Raw genomic sequence first — 24,449 nt, forward strand, 5'->3', positions numbered from 1 at the left:
GACCTGTGACATCACTCTGACACTCAGCTGACCTCAGACCTGTGACATCACTCTGAAACTCAGCTGACCTCAGACCTGTGACATCACTCTGAAACTCAGCTGACCTCAGACCTGTGACATCACTCTGACACTCAGCTGACCTCAGACCTGTGACATCACTCTGACACTCAGCTGACCTCAGACCTGTGATATCACTCTGAAACTCAGCTGACCTCAGACCTGTGACATCACTCTGAAACTCAGCTGACCTCAGACCTCTGTGACATCACTCTGAAACTCAGCTGACCTCAGACCTGTGACATCACTCTGAAACTCAGCTGACCTCAGACCTGTGACATCACTCTGAAACTCAGCTGACCTCAGACCTGTGACATCACTCTGACACTCAGCTGACCTCAGACCTGTGACATCACTCTGAAACTCAGCTGACATCCGACCTGTAACATCACTCTGAAACTCAGCTGACCTCAGACCTGTGACATCACTCTGACACTCAGCTGACCTCAGACCTGTGACATCACTCTGAAACTCAGCTGACCTCAGACCTGTGACATCACTCTGACACTCAGCTGACCTCAGACCTGTGACATCACTCTGAAACTCAGCTGACCTCAGACCTGTGACATCACTCTGACACTCAGCTGACCTGAGACCTGTGACATCACTCTGACACTCAGCTGACCTCAGACCTGTGACATCACTCTGAAACTCAGCTGACCTCAGACCTGTGACATCACTCTGAAACTCAGCTGACCTCAGACCTGTGACATCACTCTGAAACTCAGCTGACCTCAGACCTGTGACATCACTCTGAAACTCAGCTGACCTCAGACCTGTGACATCACTCTGACACTCAGCTGACCTCAGACCTGTGACATCACTCTGAAACTCAGCTGACCTCAGACCTGTGACATCACTCTGACACTCAGCTGACCTCAGACCTGTGACATCACTCTGACACTCAGCTGACCTCAGACCTGTGACATCACTCTGACACTCAGCTGACCTCAGACCTGTGACATCACTCTGAAACTCAGCTGACCTCAGACCTGTGACATCACTCTGAAACTCAGCTGACCTCAGACCTGTGACATCACTCTGACACTCAGCTGACCTCAGACCTGTGACATCACTGAAACTCAGCTGACCTCAGACCTGTGACATCACTGAAACTCAGCTGACCTCAGACCTGTGATATCACTCTGACACTCAGCTGACCTCAGACCTGTGACATCACTCTGAAACTCAGCTGACCTCAGACCTGTGACATCACTCTGAAACTCAGCTGACCTCAGACCTGTGACATCACTCTGACACTCAGCTGACCTCAGACCTGTGACATCACTCTGAAACTCAGCTGACCTCAGACCTGTGACATCACTCTGAAACTCAGCTGACCTCAGACCTGTGACATCACTCTGACACTCAGCTGACCTCAGACCTGTGACATCACTCTGAAACTCAGCTGACCTCAGACCTGTGACATCACTCTGACACTCAGCTGACCTCAGACCTGTGACATCACTCTGACACTCAGCTGACCTCAGACCTGTGACATCACTCTGACACTCAGCTGACCTCAGACCTGTGACATCACTCTGACACTCAGCTGACCTCAGACCTGTGACATCACTCTGAAACTCAGCTGACCTCAGACCTGTGACATCACTCTGAAACTCAGCTGACCTCAGACCTGTGACATCACTCTGACACTCAGCTGACCTCAGACCTGTGACATCACTGAAACTCAGCTGACCTCAGACCTGTGACATCACTGAAACTCAGCTGACCTCAGACCTGTGATATCACTCTGACACTCAGCTGACCTCAGACCTGTGACATCACTCTGAAACTCAGCTGACCTCAGACCTGTGACATCACTCTGAAACTCAGCTGACCTCAGACCTGTGACATCACTCTGACACTCAGCTGACCTCAGACCTGTGACATCACTCTGAAACTCAGCTGACCTCAGACCTGTGACATCACTCTGACACTCAGCTGACCTCAGACCTGTGACATCACTCTGACACTCAGCTGACCTCAGACCTGTGACATCACTCTGACACTCAGCTGACCTCAGACCTGTGACATCACTCTGAAACTCAGCTGACCTCAGACCTGTGACATCACTCTGAAACTCAGCTGACCTCAGACCTGTGACATCACTCTGACACTCAGCTGACCTCAGACCTGTGACATCACTCTGACACTCAGCTGACCTCAGACCTGTGACATCACTCTGACACTCAGCTGACCTCAGACCTGTGACATCACTCTGAAACTCAGCTGACATCAGACCTGTGACATCACTCTGACACTCAGCTGACCTCAGACCTGTGACATCACTGAAACTCAGCTGACCTCAGACCTGTGACATCACTCTGACACTCAGCTGACCTCAGACCTGTGACATCACTCTGAAACTCAGCTGACCTCAGACCTGTGACATCACTCTGAAACTCAGCTGACATCAGACCTGTGACATCACTCTGAAACTCAGCTGACATCAGACCTGTGACATCACTCTGAAACTCAGCTGACCTCAGACCTGTGACATCACTCTGAAACTCAGCTGACCTCAGACCTGTGACATCACTCTGAAACTCAGCTGACATCCGACCTGTGACATCACTCTGAAACTCAGCTGACCTCAGACCTGTGACATCACTCTGAAACAGCTGACCTCAGACCTGTGACATCACTCTGAAACTCAGCTGACCTCAGACCTGTGACATCACTCTGACACTCAGCTGACCTCAGACCTGTGACATCACTCTGACACTCAGCTGACCTGAGACCTGTGACATCACTCTGACACTCAGCTGACCTCAGACCTGTGACATCACTCTGACACTCAGCTGACCTCAGACCTGTGACATCACTCTGAAACTCAGCTGACCTCAGACCTGTGACATCACTCTGACACTCAGCTGACCTCAGACCTGTGACATCACTCTGAAACTCAGCTGAATCTGACCTGAGATCTGCTCACAGTCACCACCATCAGAGAGACACGTTTGTTCAGTCCCAACAGGACCCTGCAGCGACCTCAAGAACTAAAACTTTTCAAGGAGAACCTTAAATTTCTTCATCAGGACCCTGGAATCTCTTCCATAAAGCTCTACCGTGTCTTCAGGAACTTTGAATCCTTACTGAATGAGCTCAGAACCTTATCATGGACCCCCTGAACCTCCTCTCGGTCCCTGAAACCGTCTCCAGTAGCCCTACTCCTCTCTTTATGTCGCCTTTATATCTTCCCCGAAGGCCTTTCTTAAGGGCTACAGGTCCCTACAGACCCACGTCCCTTCAAGAGCCTTTCGGATTCTTTTGGGCATTTCAATCCTCATAAAGAAATACCACTTCACTTCAATTTTCCTTTCCTAAGCACCCTTTGATCCCATAAAGGCCTCAAACTTTTCTAGAGAACTTTCAGTCTCTAAAGGGACATCAGAAACAACCTCAAGGTCATTAAAACCTTGTCTATCACCCCAAACAGCGTCTACAGACTGATTGTCTCCTCCGTCTATCACTCCAAACAGCGTCTACAGAGGGATAGTCTCCTGCATCTATCACCCAAACAGCGTCTACAGAGGGATAGTCTCCTGCATCTATCACCCCAAACAGCATCCTCAGAGGGATAGTCTCCTGCATCTATCACCCCAAACAGTGTCTTCAGAGGGATAGTCTCCTGCATCTATCACCCCAAACAGCGTCCTCAGAGGGATAGTCTCCTGCATCTATCACCCCAAACAGTGTCTTCAGAGGGATAGTCTCCTGCATCTATCACCCAAACAGCATCTACAGAGGGATAGTCTCCTCCGTCTATCACCCCAAACAGCATCTACAGAGGGATAGTCTCCTGCATCTATCACCCAAACAGCATCCTCAGAGGGATAGTCTCCTGCATCTATCACCCAAACAGCATCTACAGAGGGATAGTCTCCTGCATCTATCACCCAAACAGCATCTACAGAGGGATAGTCTCCTGCATCTATCACCCCAAACAGCGTCTACAGAGGGATGTCTCCTGCATCTATCACCCCAAACAGCGTCCTCAGAGGGATAGTCTCCTGCATCTATCACCCAAACAGCGTCTTCAGAGGGATAGTCTCCTCTGTCTATCACCCCAAACAGCGTCTACAGAGGGATAGTCTCCTGCATCTATCACCCCAAACAGCGTCTTCAGAGGGATAGTCTCCTCCGTCTATCACCCCAAACAGCGTCTACAGAGGGATAGTCTCCTGCATCTATCACCCCAAACAGCGTCTTCAGAGGGATAGTCTCCTCTGTCTATCACCCCAAACAGCGTCCTCAGAGGGATAGTCTCCTGCATCTATCACCCCAAACAGCGTCTTCAGAGGGATAGTCTCCTCTGTCTATCACCCCAAACAGCGTCCTCAGAGGGATAGTCTCCTGCATCTATCACCCCAAACAGCGTCTACAGAGGGATAGTCTCCTGCATCTATCACCCCAAACAGCGTCTTCAGAGGGACAGTCTCCTGCATCTATCACCCCAAACAGCGTCTTCAGAGGGATAGTCTCCTCTGTCTATCACCCCAAACAGCGTCTACAGAGGGATAGTCTCCTGCAACAGCGTCCTCAGAGGGATAGCATCCTCTGTCTATCACCCCAAACAGCGTCTTCAGAGGGATAGTCTCCTCTGTCTATCACCCCAAACAGCGTCCTCAGAGGGATAGTCTCCTGCATCTATCACCCCAAACAGCGTCCTCAGAGGGATAGTCTCCTGCATCTATCACCCCAAACAGCGTCTACAGAGGGACAGTCTCCTGCATCTATCACCCCAAACAGCGTCTACAGAGGGATAGTCTCCTGCATCTATCACCCCAAACAGCGTCTACAGAGGGATAGTCTCCTGCATCTATCACCCCAAACAGCGTCTACAGAGGGATAGTCTCCTGCATCTATCACCCCAAACAGCGTCTACAGAGGGACAGTCTCCTGCATCTATCACCCCAAACAGCGTCTACAGAGGGATAGTCTCCTGCATCTATCACCCCAAACAGCGTCTACAGAGGGATAGTCTCCTGCATCTATCACCCCAAACAGCGTCCTCAGAGGGATAGTCTCCTGCATCTATCACCCCAAACAGCGTCTTCAGAGGGATAGTCTCCTCTGTCTATCACCCCAAACAGCGTCCTCAGAGGGATAGTCTCCTCTGTCTATCACCCCAAACAGCGTCCTCAGAGGGATAGTCTCCTGCATCTATCACCCCAAACAGCGTCTACAGAGGGATAGTCTCCTGCATCTATCACCCCAAACAGCGTCCTCAGAGGGATAGTCTCCTGCATCTATCACCCCAAACAGCGTCTTCAGAGGGATAGTCTCCTCTGTCTATCACCCCAAACAGCGTCTACAGAGGGATAGTCTCCTGCATCTATCACCCCAAACAGCGTCCTCAGAGGGATAGTCTTCTGCATCTATCACCCCAAACAGCGTCCACAGAGGGATAGTCTCCTGCATCTATCACCCCAAACAGCGTCCTCAGAGGGATAGTCTCCTGCATTTATCACCCCAAACAGCGTCCTCAGAGGGATAGTCTCCTGCATCTATCACCCCAAACAGCGTCTTCAGAGGGATAGTCTCCTGCATCTATCACCCCAAACAGCATCCTCAGAGGGACAGTCTCCTGCATCTATCACCCCAAACAGCGTCTACAGAGGGATAGTCTCCTGCATCTATCACCCCAAACAGCGTCCTCAGAGGGATAGTCTCCTGCATCTATCACCCCAAACAGCGTCCACAGAGGGATAGTCTCCTGCATCTATCACCCCAAACAGCGTCCTCAGAGGGATAGTCTCCTGCATCTATCACCCCAAACAGCGTCCACAGAGGGATAGTCTCCTGCATCTATCACCCCAAACAGCGTCCTCAGAGGGATAGTCTCCTGCATCTATCACCCCAAACAGCGTCCTCAGAGGGATAGTCTCCTGCATCTATCACCCCAAACAGCGTCTTCAGAGGGATAGTCTCCTGCATCTATCACCCCAAACAGCATCCTCAGAGGGATAGTCTCCTCTGTCTATCACCCCAAACAGCGTCTTCAGAGGGATAGTCTCCTGCATCTATCACCCCAAACAGCGTCTTCAGAGGGATAGTCTCCTGCATCTATCACCCCAAACAGCATCCTCAGAGGGATAGTCTCCTGCATTTATCACCCCAAACAGCGTCCTCAGAGGGATAGTCTCCTCTGTCTATCACCCCAAACAGCGTCTTCAGAGGGATAGTCTCCTCTGTCTATCACCCCAAACAGCGTCTTCAGAGGGATAGTCTCCTGCATCTATCACCCCAAACAGCGTCTTCAGAGGGATAGTCTCCTCTGTCTATCACCCCAAACAGCGTCTTCAGAGGGATAGTCTCCTGCATCTATCACCCCAAACAGCATCCTCAGAGGGATAGTCTCCTCTGTCTATCACCCCAAACAGCGTCCTCAGAGGGATAGTCTCCTGCATCTATCACCCCAAACAGCATCTTCAGAGGGATAGTCTCCTCTGTCTATCACCCCAAACAGCGTCTACAGAGGGATAGTCTCCTGCATCTATAACCCCAAACAGCGTCCTCAGAGGGATTGTCTCCTGCATCTATCACCCCAAACAGCGTCTACAGAGGGATAGTCTCCTGCATCTATCACCCCAAACAGCGTCCACAGAGGGATAGTCTCCTGCATCTATCACCCCAAACAGCGTCCTCAGAGGGATAGTCTCCTGCATCTATCACCCCAAACAGCGTCTACAGAGGGATAGTCTCCTGCATCTATCACCCCAAACAGCGTCTTCAGAGGGATAGTCTCCTGCATCTATCACCCCAAACAGCATCCTCAGAGGGATAGTCTCCTCTGTCTATCACCCCAAACAGCGTCTTCAGAGGGATAGTCTCCTGCATCTATCACCCCAAACAGCGTCTTCAGAGGGATAGTCTCCTGCATCTATCACCCCAAACAGCATCCTCAGAGGGATAGTCTCCTCTGTCTATCACCCCAAACAGCGTCTTCAGAGGGATAGTCTCCTCTGTCTATCACCCCAAACAGCGTCTTCAGAGGGATAGTCTCCTGCATCTATCACCCCAAACAGCGTCTTCAGAGGGATAGTCTCCTCTGTCTATCACCCCAAACAGCATCCTCAGAGGGATAGTCTCCTCCGTCTATCACCCCAAACAGCGTCCTCAGAGGGATAGTCTCCTGCATCTATCACCCCAAACAGCATCCTCAGAGGGATAGTCTCCTCTGTCTATCACCCCAAACAGTGTCTACAGAGGGATAGTCTCCTGCATCTATCACCCCAAACAGTGTCTTCAGAGGGATAGTCTCCTCTGTCTATCACCCCAAACAGCATCCTCAGAGGGATAGTCTCCTGCATCTATCACCCCAAACAGCATCCTCAGAGGGATAGTCTCCTGCATCTATCACCCCAAACAGCGTCTTCAGAGGGATAGTCTCCTGCATCTATCACCCCAAACAGCGTCTTCAGAGGGACAGTCTCCTGCATCTATCACCCCAAACAGCGTCTTCAGGGGGATAGTCTCCTGCATCTATCACCCCAAACAGTGTCTTCAGAGGGACAGTCTCCTGCATCTATCACCCCGAACAGTGTCTTCAGAGGGATAGTCTCCTGCATCTATCACCCCAAACAGCGTCCTCAGAGGGATAGTCTCCTGCATCTATCACCCCAAACAGCGTCCTCAGAGGGATAGTCTCCTGCATCTATCACCCCAAACAGCGTCCTCAGAGGGATAGTCTCCTGCATCTATCACCCAGAAACAGTGTCTTCAGAGGACCCCAAACAGCGTGCCATGGACGCTGCCATGGACGCTGCCATGGATGCTGCCATGCCATGGATGCTGCCATGGACGCTGCCATGGATGCTGCCATGCCATGGATGCTGCCATGGACGCTGCCATGGATGCTGCCATGCCATGGATGCTGCCATGGACGCTGCCATGGATGCTGCCATGGATGCTGCCATGGATGCTGCCATGGATGCTGCCATGGATACTGCCATGCCACAGATGCTGCCATGGATGCTGCCATTGATGCTGCCATGCTGAAGGTGTCATGGATGCCATGGATGCTGCCATGCCATAGATGCTGCCATGGACGCTGCCATGGATGCTGCCATGGATGCTGCCATGGATGCTGCCATAGATGCTGCCATGGATGGTGCCATGGATGGTGCCATGCCATGGATGCTGCCATGGACGCTGCCATGGACGCTGCCATAGATGCTGCCATGGATGCTGCCATGGATGCTGCCATGGATGCTGCCATAGATGCTGCCATGGATGCTCCCATGCTGAAGGTGTCCCGCGGTGTGTGAAACAGGGATGTTGGCAGCAGATAATCTGGGTCCTGGAGGCAAACCCACAGCAACCCATACAACACTTTGAGGACTGCGAGAGAAAAACTCTAAAGAGGCATGAACCAAACTCGAGGACGTCTCAGATCAGCTTAAAGACTTCCTTATAGAGGAACAGGAACCTCACACAGATCCTCGGGGAGTTCGGGAACACTTCGTAGAGAACAAGCAGTAAAACATGAAGCTCACATTTCAAACATCTCCAGAAACAGTTTTGTGGCATCTTTATTAATCCAGAGGGATCATTTGTTAGCAGCCAGTAACATAAAACACTGAACACCAACCGCAGATTTGACTAAAATGTAGCCTTTTATGAGACTGATGACAGCAGGAATGAATAACTTTGTGAACCGGTCCTGATGAGACGACACTGACACCTCCAGAGGCCTCACAAACCTTTAAGTTCATCCTTATCGTGTCCCTGCAGACATCTGGAACACACTCATGGAGCTCCACTGTTTCCTAAAGACTATCCGGGTCTCATAAGACTCTCATCAGCACTCAGAACTTCCTAAAAGAAGCAGAACCTTCTCAGGTGATGACTTTATGACTGTCAGAGACTACCTCTGTGACGGATGCTGTGAAACAGAATCTGTGTCAACTTTGATTTACTTCTGGAAATAACTCCTGTTTGTGTATTAATGCTCAGAGTTGGGCAGAAACTGACGCTCCTTGTGGAAAAAGACTTTATTCTGCAAGATGTTACTTTAATGACCTACATCCGACTGTGTGGCTGCATCTGTTCCGTCCATCCTACCTGCTTAATTACCTCAGTGTGTGTCTGGAGGGCAGCAGGGCAGATGGATGCTCATTTAATTAAACACAGTGACAGCTGCAGGCTGTGTGGTGCTTCCCCCTGCTGGTCACATAAAGAAACGCATCTAAACTCGTACAACCTCACCTCCTCAGTACAGGTGAAGTGTGTGAGTTAGAGACTTAATATGTACATTAAAACACACGCTTTAAGCTTTAATCCTTTGAAAACAGTGTTTTAATCACATCAAATTGATGGGATATTAAGGAATTAACTAACACACGCCACTTAAAGCTCCACCTTAAAAAGAAAAAGCATTTATTTATTTATTCTGCTCCTTTTAATTTGGGTCAACTTCATAAAACACTCACTGAATGAATTTAGAATAACTTTATGTGACTAAGAGAAACTGAGATATTAATCTTATTATTTCAGTTGTGACTCATTTTAAATCTTTACTGCAGCTGTGCTGCTGCTGCTGTCATGACCAGGATGCAAAAGAGTAAATAAAACCCAAGAAAAACAGACGAGAAACACAACAAAGTACTGCTAACCGACCTCAGTGACCTGTAGAGTTTCCACCTTCACCCATCAAACCTTCTATAAAACACCTCAAAGCTCCATCATTACCCCTCATGACCCGTCTTTCATCTGTGATGTCCCCACGAAGAAGAAGATATACCGGCCTGGACAGAACCAACGAGTTTAACCTGTATTTCAGTAGGTTCAGATCAACACTCACACCCTACCTGGACCCACATCCTCCCAGAACCAGGCTGCAGGTCCACATGGTGCCAGCCCCAGAGTTCTGAAGACCTGTGTGGGGTTCTACAGCACCTCTTCAACCTCGGCCGGAGTCAGGTAGGGTGCACCTGGACCCACATCCTCCCAGAACCAGAACCAGAACCAGGCTGAAGGTCCACATGGTGCCAGCCCCAGAGTTCTGAAGACCTGTGTGGGGTTCTACAGCACCTCTTCAACCTCGGCCAGAGTCAGGTAGGGTGCACCTGGACCCACATCTTCCCAGAACCAGAACCAGAGCCAGAACCAGGCTCCAGGTCCACATGGTGTCAGCCCCCCCAGACACAAAGTTCCAGTGGAAACATCCTGCTTTGTTCCAGGACCTAAACCATCAGATCTATCGACCTCATTGACGACAGAGCAGCTGTCCTAACATCCCACAGCATTAAAGTCCTGGACAGACTTTTATTGGCTCATCCAAATAAGTAAGTGAACCCACTACAGTTTGCTTATCATCCTGGGGTTGGTGTTGAAGATGCCACCATCTTCCTGCTTCAGTGAGCCCACTCTCTTCTGGACAAAGAAGGCAATACTGTGAGGATCGTGTTCTTTGACTTCTCCGGTGCTTTTAACACAGTTCAGCCTGTGCTGTTCTGTGAGGATCTGCATCTATAAAACAGAAGAGATGAATGTGGACTCCAGGAATAAGCCAAACACTGCCTCCATCCAAGGTGCAGAGGTGGAGGTGGTGGAGGAATAAAGATGCCTGTGAAGTCACCTGAACAGCAGACTGGACTAGACATGCAACTCTGAATCTTTCTATAAGAAAATATACGACAGACTGAACTTCTTGAGTAGCAGAATCAGAACCAGAGACTCAGGAACAAACCGATAAAGAAGGCCATTCTGTGCTGCTCTGGTACAGATTGGATTCTGCACAAGTTGTTGAACATAAAGAGCAACACTGCCCATCATCTAAATCACATCGTGTTCAAAGGAGTTCAGTCAGAGGCTTCTTCGGCTCTGCTGCAACGCAGAGAGTTACAGGAGGTCCTCCCTGTCAGCAGCAATAACTGATTGTAATGAGAGCTTGAAATGTTTGACTAAAACTAAAATAATGCTACAACATAGTTTCCCTTTGGAGTAAATAAAGTGTTTTTTAATCTAAAAACATCCCCGGCTGATGCTCAAAGCTTGTCAAAGACCATCAGAATCTTCTCAATAACCCCTCAAACCCTCTGTAGGAGCCTCAGAACCTCTTCAGTCCCAAATCAAATCTTCTGAAGGACTGTAAGAAGCTCCTCGGTGACACTAAAACCTGCACCAGGACCCTCAGGACCTCCTCACTGACACTAAAACCTGCATCAGGACCCTCAGGACCTCCTTACTGACACTAAAACCTGCATCAGGACCCTCAGGACCTCCTCACTGACACTAAAACCTGCATCAAGACCCTCAGGACCTCCTCTGTGACACTGAAACCTGCATCGGGACCCTCAGGACCTCCTCAGTGACACTAAAACCTGCACCAGGACCCTCAGGACCTCCTCTTAGAACTTTCCTAATGACTCCTCCAACCGTTGGACCCCTCTTGATGGACCCCTCAAACCCCACAACGACTCTTCAGTTTCTACAGATGTCTTAGAGCCTCAGTGAAGGACTTCTTCTGCCAGACCCAAACAGCTGAATTCTGGGAAATGTAGTGCAGAGACCCCTAGAGGACGACCCGTGTGAGCGTGCGTGCTTACAGTGAGTGCAGCGGGTTGTGTGTATCCGTCCAGGTGTGTGAGCTCAGTGCTGCGTCCGTAGGTCACATGACCAGGGCTGGGGTCAGCAGGTGGAGTCTCGTCGTCTTGGTAACGATATTTCTGCAGGGACACAGGTGACACCAGGTGTTAGCTGTTAGCATGATCACATTTACTCCTGCTCCTTCTCTGTTTTAGAAAGGTGGGTTCTGATATACCCAGGCTTGCAAAAGTATTCACCTTCTTTGGCCTTTTTCTTACATTACTCTTATTTAAACAATTCTTAAAAACAAAAAGACTAAAGCCGGTGCGTGCATATACATTCACCCCTAAACTCAGTACTTTGTAGAACCACCTTTAGTTACAGCTTCATGTCTGTTGGGTTGTGTTTCTATGAGGTTTCCACATCTATTGGGACTGTTGACATTTCCTCAAACCAAAGCCTCCTTCAGGCTGGACGGTTTCTGCTGCTGCACAGCAACCTTTAAGTGTTGCTTTAGCAGAAAGCAAGGGGTCATGGTCCTGCTGGGGGTCATGGTCCTGCTGGGGGTCATGGTCCTGCTGTGGTTCATCGTCCTGCTGAGGGTCATGGTCCTGCTGGGGGTCATGGTCCTGTTGGGGGTCATGGTCCTGCTGGGGTTCATCGTCTTGCTGAGGGTCATGGTCCTGCTGGGGGTCATGGTCCTGTTGGGGGTCATGGTCCTGCTGGGAGTCACGGTCCTGCTGGGGGTGATGGTCCTGCTGGAGGTCATAGTCCTGCTGGGGGTCATGGTCCTGCTGGGGTTCATCGACCTGCTGGGGGTCATGGTCCTGCTGAGGGTCATGGTCCTGCTGAGGGTCATGGTCCTGCTGGGGGTCATGGTCCTGCTGGGGGTCATCGACCTGCTGGGGGTCATGGTCCTGCTGGGGGTCATGGTCCTGCTGAGGGTCATGGTCCTGCTGGGGGTCATGGTCCTGCTGGGGGTCATGGTCCTGATGGGGGTCATTATCCTGCTGGGGCTCATCGTCCTGCTTACTGTCATCATCCTGCTTACTGTCATCATCCTGCTTACTGTCATCGTCCTGCTGGGGCTCATCATCCTGCTGGGGGTCATCATCCCGATGGGGTTCATCATCCTGCTGGGGGTCATCGTCCTGCTGGGGCTCATCGTCCTGCTGGGGGTCATCGTCCTGCTGGGTCATCATCCTGCTGGGGGTCATCGTCCTGCTGGGGCTCATCGTCCTGCTGGGGGTCATCGTCCTGCTGGGTCATCATCCCGATGGGGATTCATCGTCCTGCTGGGGGTCATCATCCTGCTGGGGTTCATCATCCTGCTGGGGGTCATCGTCCTGCTGAGGACGTTTCCATGCTGCCGCCACCATGCCCCAATGTGGGGATGCTGTTCTTGGGGTGATGGGAGGTGTTGGGCAGACACTTGTAGTTTCACCTGACCATTCACCTTGTTCCGGATGTTTGGGGAGTCTTTGGTGAACCTTCTGTCAGCAGAGGCTTCTTTCTGGCCTCTCCTCCTGACCATAGCACCTTGTTTTCCGGAGGTTTGGGGAGTCTTTGGTGAATCTTCTGTCAGCAGGGGCTTCTTTCTGGCCTCTCCTCCTGACCAGAGCACCTTGTTTTCCGGAGGTTTGGGGAGTCTTTGGTGAACCTTCTGTCAGCAGAGGCTTCTTCCTGGCCTCTCCTCCTGACCATTCACCTTGTTCCAGATGATTGGGGAGTCTTTGGTGAACCTTCTGTCAGCAGAGGGTTCTTCCTGGCCTCTCCTCCTGACCAGAGCACCTTGTTTTCCGGAGGTTTGGTGAACCTTCTGACAGCAGTGGCTTCTTCCTGGCCTCTCCTCCTGACCAGAGCACCTTGTTTTCCGGAGGTTTGGTGAACCTTCTGACAGCAGTGGCTTCTTCCTGGCCTCTCCTCCTGACCAGAGCACCTTGTTTTCCGGAGGTTTGGGGAGTCTTTGGTGAACCCTCTGTCAGCAGTGGCTTCTTCCTGGCCTCTCCTCCTGACCAGAGCACCTTGTTTTCCGGAGGTTTGGTGAACCTTCTGACAGCAGTGGCTTCTTCCTGGCCTCTCCTCCTGACAAGAGCACCTTGTTCCGGATGTTTGGGGAGTCTTTGGTGAACCTTCTGTCAGCAGGGGCTTCTTCCTGGCCTCTCCTCCTGACAAGAGCACCTTGTTCCGGATGTTTGGGGAGTCTTTGGTGAATCTTCTGTCAGCAGGGGCTTCTTCCTGGCCTCTCCTCCTGACCAGAGCACCTTGTTTTCCGGAGGTTTGGGGAGTCTTTGGTGAACCTTCTGACAGCAGTGGCTTCTTCCTGGTCTCTCCTCCTGACCAGAGCACCTTGTTTTCCGGAGGTTTGGGGAGTCTTTGGTGAATCTTCTGTCAGCAGGGGCTTCTTCCTGGTCTCTCCTCCTGACCAGAGCACCTTGTTTTCCGGAGGTTTGGGGAGTCTTTGGTGAATCTTCTGTCAGCAGGGGCTTCTTCCTGGTCTCTCCTCCTGACCAGAGCACCTTGTTTTCCGGAGGTTTGGTGAACCTTCTGACAGCAGAGGCTTCTTCCTGGCCTCTCCTCCTGACAAGAGCACCTTGTTCCGGATGTTTGGGGAGTCTTTGGTGAATCTTCTGTCAGCAGGGGCTTCTTCCTGGCCTCTCTTCCATACAGCTCAGCTCTGTGGGGTGTACAGTTGATAGTGGTCCTATGCACAGATCCAGCAGTGTCCTCTGTGGAGCTCTCTGATTAAAGTCCTCTTTGCCTAAGTATTGGTGGATGACCCGTCCACCACAGGTCTGTGGTGGCACCTTATTCATTCTCATGGTAATGATGGATTTAATGGAGTGGGATTTCCAAAATGTCTGATATTTTCTAACAACCCAACCCTGATTTGTGCTTCTCTACAGCTTTGTCCATGAGCTCATTGGTCCTCGCGGTGCCTCCTGATTGGCTGTGTTGCAGACACTCTGGGACCATTCAGACCAGGTGTTTACATACTGAGATCAGGTGGACCTTTTTAATTTTGTGACCTTTAAAGGTAACACCAGACATTGGTGAATACATATGCATGCACCACTTTTCCCCCCAAATCCATTTAAACTCCAGGTTATGCTGCTAATAAATCAAGAGCTCAGCAAGCCACTGTATGTCAAATGTGCCTAAAGTGATGCCCAGTATAGTCATGTGTGGACATTATGCAAAGAGATTTCTGAAAGACAGAAGCAGGTCTGATATACATGACCTGACCACAGACACGTAGCACACATGGGCAAAGGTAAAGGGACAGTTGATGTAGCAAACGCAAAGCTGAACAGATGGATTCCAAAAGGTAAATAGACACGTTTAACGACAGACTTTTCCAGTGTTTTTGACCTCTCAGGGCACTTTAAGATGTAATTCACAGCAGGTGGGGCTCAGTATCTAGAAGTAAGGATGGAGGAAACAGACTAACAGAAAGGAAGGAAGGATGGAGGAAACAGACTAATGGAAAGGAAGGAAGGATGGAGGATACAGACTAAGGGAAAGGAAGGAAGGATGGAGGAAACAGACTAAAGGAAAGGAAGGAAGGATGGAGGAAACAGACTAATGGAAAGGAAGGAAGGATGGAGGATACAGACTAAGGGAAAGGAAGGAAGGATGGAGGAAACAGACTAAAGGAAAGGAAGGAAGGATGGAGGATACAGACTAACTGAAAGGAAGGAAGGATGGAGGAAACAGAAAGAAAGGAAGGATGGAGGAAACAGACTAACAGAAAGGAAGGAAGGATGGAGGAAACAGACTTACGGAAAGGAAGGAAGGATGGAGGAAACAGACTAACTGAAAGGAAGGAAGGATGGAGGAAACAGACTAACAGAAAGGAAGGAAGGATGGAGGAAACAGACTTACGGAAAGGAAGGAAGGATGGAGGAAACAGACTAACAGAAAGGAAGGAAGGATGGAGGAAACAGACTTACGGAAAGGAAGGAAGGATGGAAACAGACTAAGGGAAAAGAAGGAAGGGAATAACAGAAAGAGGAAGAAAGCAGGAAAACAAAGAAAGTAGAGAAGGAGACTGGTGATGTGGTTGCCACGGCAACAAGAAGGCCCCTGGAGAACCTTGGTTACACGGAAAGTGACATCACCGGAGGGAGGAGGAGCCAACCTTGATTCATAAAGACACAGAGCAGAGTCTGTCTGTTTCCCACCCGTCTGCTCACCTGGTTGTGAATTGGAGAAGCAGCACAGCGCTCTATAAATACCTCGCTGTGTAAAGAGTGTTGACATGTTGCTGGAAGTCTGCCTGGCAGGCTAATAATTACAGTGTGTGTTTACACCCGTGGGACTGACTGACATGTGGCACTGCTCACTGTCAAACACATCAGATCCATCCCATCCACAACAATAACACATCAGATGCATCCCATCCACAACAATAACACGTTAGATACATCCCATCCAAACAATAACACATCAGATACATCCCATCCCCAACAATAACATGTCAGATACATCCCATCCACAACAATAACACATCAGATGCATCCCATCCACAACAATAACACATCAGATACACCCCATCCCCAACAATAACACATCAGATAGATCCCATCCCCAACAATAACATGTCAGATACATCCCATCCACAACAATAACACATCAGATACATCCCATCCCCAACAATAACACATCAGATACATCCCATCCCCAACAATAACATGTCAGATACATCCCATCCACAACAATAACACATCAGATACATCCCATCCACAACAATAACACATCAGATACATCCCATCCACAACAATAACACATCAGATACATCCCATCCCCAACAATAACACGTCATATACATCCCATCCACAACAATAACACATCAGATACATCCCATCCACAACAATAACACATCAGATACACCCCATCCACAACAATAACACATCAGATACATCCCATCCACAACAATAACACATCAGATACATCCCATCCACAACAATAACACATCAGATACATCCCATCTACAACAATAACACATCAGATACATCCCGTCCACAACAATAACACATCAGATACATCCCATCCACAACAATAACACATCAGATACATCCCATCCCCAACAATAACATGTCAGATACATCCCATCCACAACAATAACATATCAGATACATCCCATCCACAACAATAACACGTCAGATACATCCCATCCACAACAATAACACATCAGATGCATCCCATCCAAAACAATAACACGTCAGATACATCCCATCCACAACAATAACACATCAGATACACCCCATCCACAACAATAACACATCAGATACATCCCATCCACAACAATAACACATCAGATACATCCCATCCACAACAATAACACATCAGATACATCCCATCTACAACAATAACACATCAGATACATCCCGTCCACAACAATAACACATCAGATACATCCCATCCACAACAATAACACATCAGATACATCCCATCCCCAACAATAACATGTCAGATACATCCCATCCACAACAATAACATATCAGATACATCCCATCCACAACAATAACACGTCAGATACATCCCATCCACAACAATAACACATCAGATGCATCCCATCCACAACAATAACACGTCAGATACATCCCATCCACAACAATAACACATCAGATACATCCCATCCACAACAATAACACATCAGATACATCCCATCCACAACAATAACACATCAGATACATCCCATCCCCAACAATAACACATCAGATACATCCCATCCACAACAATAACACATCAGATGCATCCCATCCACAACAATAACACATCAGATGCATCCCATCCACAACAATAACACATCAGATACATCCCATCCACAACAATAACACATCAGATACATCCCATCCACAACAATAACATATCAGATACATCCCATCCACAACAATAACACGTCAGATACATCCCATCCACAACAATAACACATCAGATACATCCCATCCACAACAATAACACAACAGATACATCCCATCTACAACAATAACACATCAGATGCATCCCATCCACAACAATAACACATCAGATGCATCCCATCCACAACAATAACACATCAGATACATCCCATCCAAACAATAACACATCAGATACATCCCATCCACAACAATAACACATCAGATACATCCCATCCACAACAATAACACATCAGATACATCCCATCCACAACAATAACATATCAGATACATCCCATCCACAACAATAACACGTCAGATACATCCCATCCACAACAATAACACATCAGATACATCCCATCCACAACAATAACACAACAGATACATCCCATCTACAACAATAACACATCAGATGCATCCCATCCACAACAATAACACATCAGATGCATCCCATCCACAACAATAACACATCAGATACATCCCATCCAAAACAATAACACATCAGATGCATCTCATTCACAACAATAACACATCAGATGCATCCCATCCACAACAATAACACATCAGATGCATCTCATTCACAACAATAACACATCAGATGCATCTCATTCACAACAATAACACATCAGATGCATCCCATCCACAACAATAACACATCAGATACATCCCATCCACAACAATAACACATCAGATGCATCCCATCCAAAACAATAACACATCAGATGCATCCCATCCACAACAATAACACGTTAGATACATTCCATCCACAACAATAACACAACAGATACATCCCATCCACAACAATAACACATCAGATACATCCCATCCACAACAATAACACATCAGATACATCCCATCCACAACAATAACACGTTAGATACATCCCATCCACAACAATAACACATCAGATACATCCCATCCACAACAATAACACATCAGATGCATCCCATCCACAACAATAACACATCAGATACATCCCATCCACAACAATAACACGTTAGATACATCCCATCCACAACAATAACACATCAGATACATCCCATCCACAACAATAACACATCAGATACATCCCATCCACAACAATAACACGTTAGATACATCCCATCCACAACAATAACACATCAGATGCATCCCATCCACAACAATAACACATCAGATACATCCCATCCACAACAATAACACATCAGATACATCCCATCCACAACAATAACACATCAGATACATCCCATCCACAACAATAACACATCAGATACATCCCATCCACAACAATAACACATCAGATGCATCCCATCCACAACAATAACACATCAGATACATCCCATCCACAACAATAACACATCAGATGCATCCCATCCACAACAATAACACATCAGATACATCCCATCCAAAACAATAACACATCAGATGCATCCCATCCAAAACAATAACACATCAGATGCATCCCATCCACAACAATAACACGTTAGATACATTCCATCCACAACAATAACACAACAGATACATCCCATCCACAACAATAACACATCAGATACATCCCATCCACAACAATAACACATCAGATACATCCCATCCACAACAATAACACGTTAGATACACCCCATCCCCAACAATAACACATCAGATACATCCCATCCACAACAATAACACATCAGATACATCCCATCCACAACAATAACACATCAGATACATCCCATCCACAACAATAACACATCAGATACATCCCATCCACAACAATAACACATCAGATACATCCCATCCACAACAATAACACGTCAGATACATCCCATCCACAACAATAACACATCAGATACACCCCATCCCCAACAATAACACATCAGATACATCCCATCCACAACAATAACACATCAGATACATCCCATCCACAACAATAACACATCAGATACATCCCATCCACAACAATAACACATCAGATACATCCCATCCACAACAATAACACATCAGATGCATCCCATCCCCAACAATAACACATCAGATACACCCCATCCCCAACAATAACACATCAGATACATCCCATCCACAACAATAACACATCAGATACATCCCATCCACAACAATAACACATCAGATACATCCCATCCACAACAATAACACATCAGATACATCCCATCCACAACAATAACACATCAGATACATCCCATCCACAACAATAACACATCAGATACATCCCATCCACAACAATAACACATCAGATACATCCCATCCACAACAATAACACATCAGATACATCCCATCCACAACAATAACACATCAGATACATCCCATCCCCAACAATAACACATCAGATGCATCCCATCCACAACAATAACACATCAGATGCATCCCATCCACAACAATAACACATCAGATGCATCCCATCCACAACAATAACACATCAGATGCATCCCATCCAAAACAATAACACATCAGATGCATCTCATTCACAACAATAACACATCAGATACATCCCATCCACAACAATAACACATCAGATACATCCCATCCAAAACAATAACACATCAGATGCATCCCATCCAAAACAATAACACATCAGATGCATCCCATCCACAACAATAACACGTTAGATACATTCCATCCACAACAATAACACAACAGATACATCCCATCCACAACAATAACACATCAGATACATCCCATCCACAACAATAACACATCAGATACATCCCATCCACAACAATAACACGTTAGATACATCCCATCCACAACAATAACACATCAGATACATCCCATCCACAACAATAACACATCAGATGCATCCCATCCACAACAATAACACATCAGATACATCCCATCCACAACAATAACACATCAGATACATCCCATCCACAACAATAACACGTTAGATACATCCCATCCACAACAATAACACATCAGATACATCCCATCCACAACAATAACACATCAGATACATCCCATCCACAACAATAACACATCAGATACATCCCATCCACAACAATAACACATCAGATGCATCCCATCCACAACAATAACACATCAGATACATCCCATCCACAACAATAACACGTTAGATACATCCCATCCACAACAATAACACATCAGATACATCCCATCCACAACAATAACACATCAGATACATCCCATCCACAACAATAACACGTTAGATACATCCCATCCACAACAATAACACATCAGATACATCCCATCCACAACAATAACACATCAGATACATCCCATCCACAACAATAACACGTCAGATACATCCCATCCACAACAATAACACATCAGATACATCCCATCCACAACAATAACACATCAGATACATCCCATCCACAACAATAACACATCAGATACATCCCATCCACAACAATAACACGTTAGATACATCCCATCCACAACAATAACACATCAGATACATCCCATCCACAACAATAACACATCAGATACATCCCATCCACAACAATAACACATCAGATACATCCCATCCACAACAATAACACATCAGATACATCCCATCCACAACAATAACACATCAGATACATCCCATCCCCAACAATAACACATCAGATACATCCCATCCAAAACAATAACACATCAGATGCATCCCATCCAAAACAATAACACATCAGATACATCCCATCCCCAACAATAACACATCAGATACATCCCATCCACAACAATAACACATCAGATACATCCCATCCACAACAATAACACATCAGATACATCCCATCCACAACAATAACACATCAGATACATCCCATCCACAACAATAACACGTCAGATACATCCCATCCACAACAATAACACATCAGATACACCCCATCCCCAACAATAACACATCAGATACATCCCATCCACAACAATAACACATCAGATACATCCCATCCACAACAATAACACATCAGATACATCCCATCCACAACAATAACACATCAGATACATCCCATCCACAACAATAACGCGTCAGATACATCCCATCCACAACAATAACACATCAGATACATCCCATCCACAACAATAACACATCAGATACATCCCATCCACAACAATAACACGTCAGATGCATCCCATCCACAACAATAACACATCAGATACATCCCATCCACAACAATAACACATCAGATACATCCCATCCACAACAATAACATATCAGATGCATCCCATCCACAACAATAACACATCAGATACATCCCATCCACAACAATAACACGTTAGATACATCCCATCCACAACAATAACATATCAGATACATCCCATCCACAACAATAACACATCAGATACATCCCATCCACAACAATAACACATCAGATACATCCCATCCACAACAATAACACATCAGATACATCCCATCCACAACAATAACACGTCAGATGCATTCCATCCACAACAATAACACATCAGATACATCCCATCCACAACAATAACACGTTAGATACATCCCATCCACAACAATAACACGTTAGATGCATCCCATCCAAAACAATAACACATCAGATACATCCCATCCACAACAATAACACGTTAGATACATCCCATCCACAACAATAACACATCAGATACATCCCATCCACAACAATAACACGTTAGATACATCCCATCCACAACAATAACACATCAGATACATCCCATCCACAACAATAACACGTTAGATACATCCCATCCACAACAATAACACATCAGATACATCCCATCCACAACAATAACACATCAGATACATCCCATCCACAACAATAACACATCAGATGCATCCCATCTACAACAATAACACATCAGATACATCCCATCCACAACAATAACACATCAGATACATCCCATCCACAACAATAACACATCAGATGCATCCCATCTACAACAATAACACATCAGATACATCCCATCCACAACAATAACACGTTAGATACATCCCATCCACAACAATAACACATCAGATACATCCCATCCACAACAATAACACGTTAGATACATCCCATCCACAACAATAGCACATCAGATACATCCCATCCACAACAATAACACGTCAGATACATCCCATCCACAACAATAACACATCAGATACATCCCATCCAAAACAATAACACATCAGATGCATCCCATCCAAAACAATAACACATCAGATGCATCCCATCCACAACAATAACGCGTCAGATACATCCCATCCACAACAATAACACATCAGATACATCCCATCCACAACAATAACACATCACAGTTAGTTCCCACAGTGAAGAGATTGTAGATCTTTGTTTTGTATCCTGCTCTGAGCTTCTGATATGGAACAAATTGAGGACTGATGGGAGCTTCTGTTGTCGGGCGGTTAATCGAAACTGGAACAAACATCGCTGGTGTAAAGCCACACATGAACAACTCTGAAGTAATCTGGCTGATGAAACGGGCCTGATCAGAGTCAGTTGACAACAGGTGCTGATAGTAAAGATATGGACCAGGTATCACAGAACCAAACTGGAACTAGAACCAACAACACATTATCTATGGGACCAAATCAGAATTAAAACCCTATTAACTATCTGACCCAACCCAAACTGGAACAGTGGTAAATCCTGAACCAATGAGTCCAATAAACATGATGCACAGGACCAGACAGAAACAAAGCTCGGGTCTCCTTATAAACGGATGTTAATGCAGCATGAATCAGTCTGAATCAGTGAGTTACAAAGCTAATGAACTAGTGTTCGAACGAACAAGAGAAGCTTTCCCTCCCACATACCCTAACCCTAAGGGTCACAGGACCATAGCCCTAACCATAAGTAACCCACTTATAAGGAATCTGTGTCTAACGCACCCACTTTTCAACACATCAGATGCATCCCAAACCCCCACAAAGTTTCCCACGGCCCCCTGAGTTACTTCTAAAGAGCTAATACACGCAGCATGACCAGCCAGATCCTGAGTCTTGCGTGCACCCCCCTGTTCTCTACACCAAACTCCACGGCAGCTATCGAGTGGCGGAGGGAGACCACTTAGTAAATACTCCAAACCTAACCCTAAAGGTGCTACCTACTACCAAACCCTAACCCTAAAGGTGCTACCTCCTACCAAACCCTAACCCTAAAGGTGCTACCTCCTACCAAACCCTAACCCTAAAGGTGCTACCTCCTACCTAACCCTAAAGGTACTACCTCCTACCAAACCCTAACCCTAAAGGGGCTACCTCCTACCTAACAGTAACCCTAAAGGTGCTACCTCCTACCTAACCCTGACCCTAAAGGTGCTACCTCCTACCTAACCCTAACCCTAAAGGTGCTACCTCCTACCTAACCGTAACCCTAAAGGTGCTACCTCCTACCTAACCCTAACCCTAAAGGTGCTACCTCCTACCTAACCCTAAAGGTACTACCTCCTACCAAACCCTAACCCTAAAGGGGCTACCTCCTACCTAACAGTAACCCTAAAGGTGCTACCTCCTACCCAACCCTAACCCTAAAGGTGCTACCTCCTACCTAACCCTCACCCTAAAGGTGCTACCTCCTACCTAACCCTAACCCTAAAGGTGCTACCTCCTACCTAACCCTTACCCTAAAAGTGCTACCTCCTACCTAACCCTAACCCTAAAAGTGCTACCTCCTACCTAACCCTAATCCTAAAGGTGCTACCTCTTACCTAACCCTAAAGGTGCTACCTCCTACCTAACCCTGACCCTAACGGTGATACCTCCTCCCCAACCCTAACCCTAAAGGTGCTACCTCCTACCCAACCCTAACCCTAAAGGGGATACCTCCTACCTAACCCTAACCCTAAAGGTGCTACCTCCTACCTAACCCTAACCCTAAAGGTGATGCCTCCTACCCAACCCTAATCCTAAAGGTGCTACCTCCTACCTAAGCCTAACCCTAAAGGTGCTACCTCCTACCTAACCCTAACCCTAAAGGTGCTACCTCCTACCTAACCCTAACCCTACCCACCTACCAGTGTAAGTCACTGCTAGATGCATGAACATAAACAGAAGTAGCGTAGCTA

General features: G+C 47.1%; 1 protein-coding gene across 2 annotated transcripts in view; it reads right to left on the reverse strand.

Annotated features, from left to right (window-relative positions):
• The window catches only part of dlg4b (discs, large homolog 4b (Drosophila)), a 69,334-nt gene that overhangs the window by 41,142 nt on the left and 3,743 nt on the right, over positions 1–24,449 (reverse strand). For both annotated transcript variants that reach the window (XM_075450784.1, XM_075450783.1), the window contains exon 2: positions 11,616–11,735. In XM_075450784.1, the coding sequence (XP_075306899.1) occupies positions 11,616–11,735 (120 nt within the window). The remainder of the gene's footprint in view (positions 1–11,615; positions 11,736–24,449) is intronic.

Source organism: Odontesthes bonariensis, chromosome 19 (genome assembly GCF_027942865.1).
Source record: "Odontesthes bonariensis isolate fOdoBon6 chromosome 19, fOdoBon6.hap1, whole genome shotgun sequence".
Lineage (NCBI taxonomy): Eukaryota > Metazoa > Chordata > Actinopteri > Atheriniformes > Atherinopsidae > Odontesthes > Odontesthes bonariensis.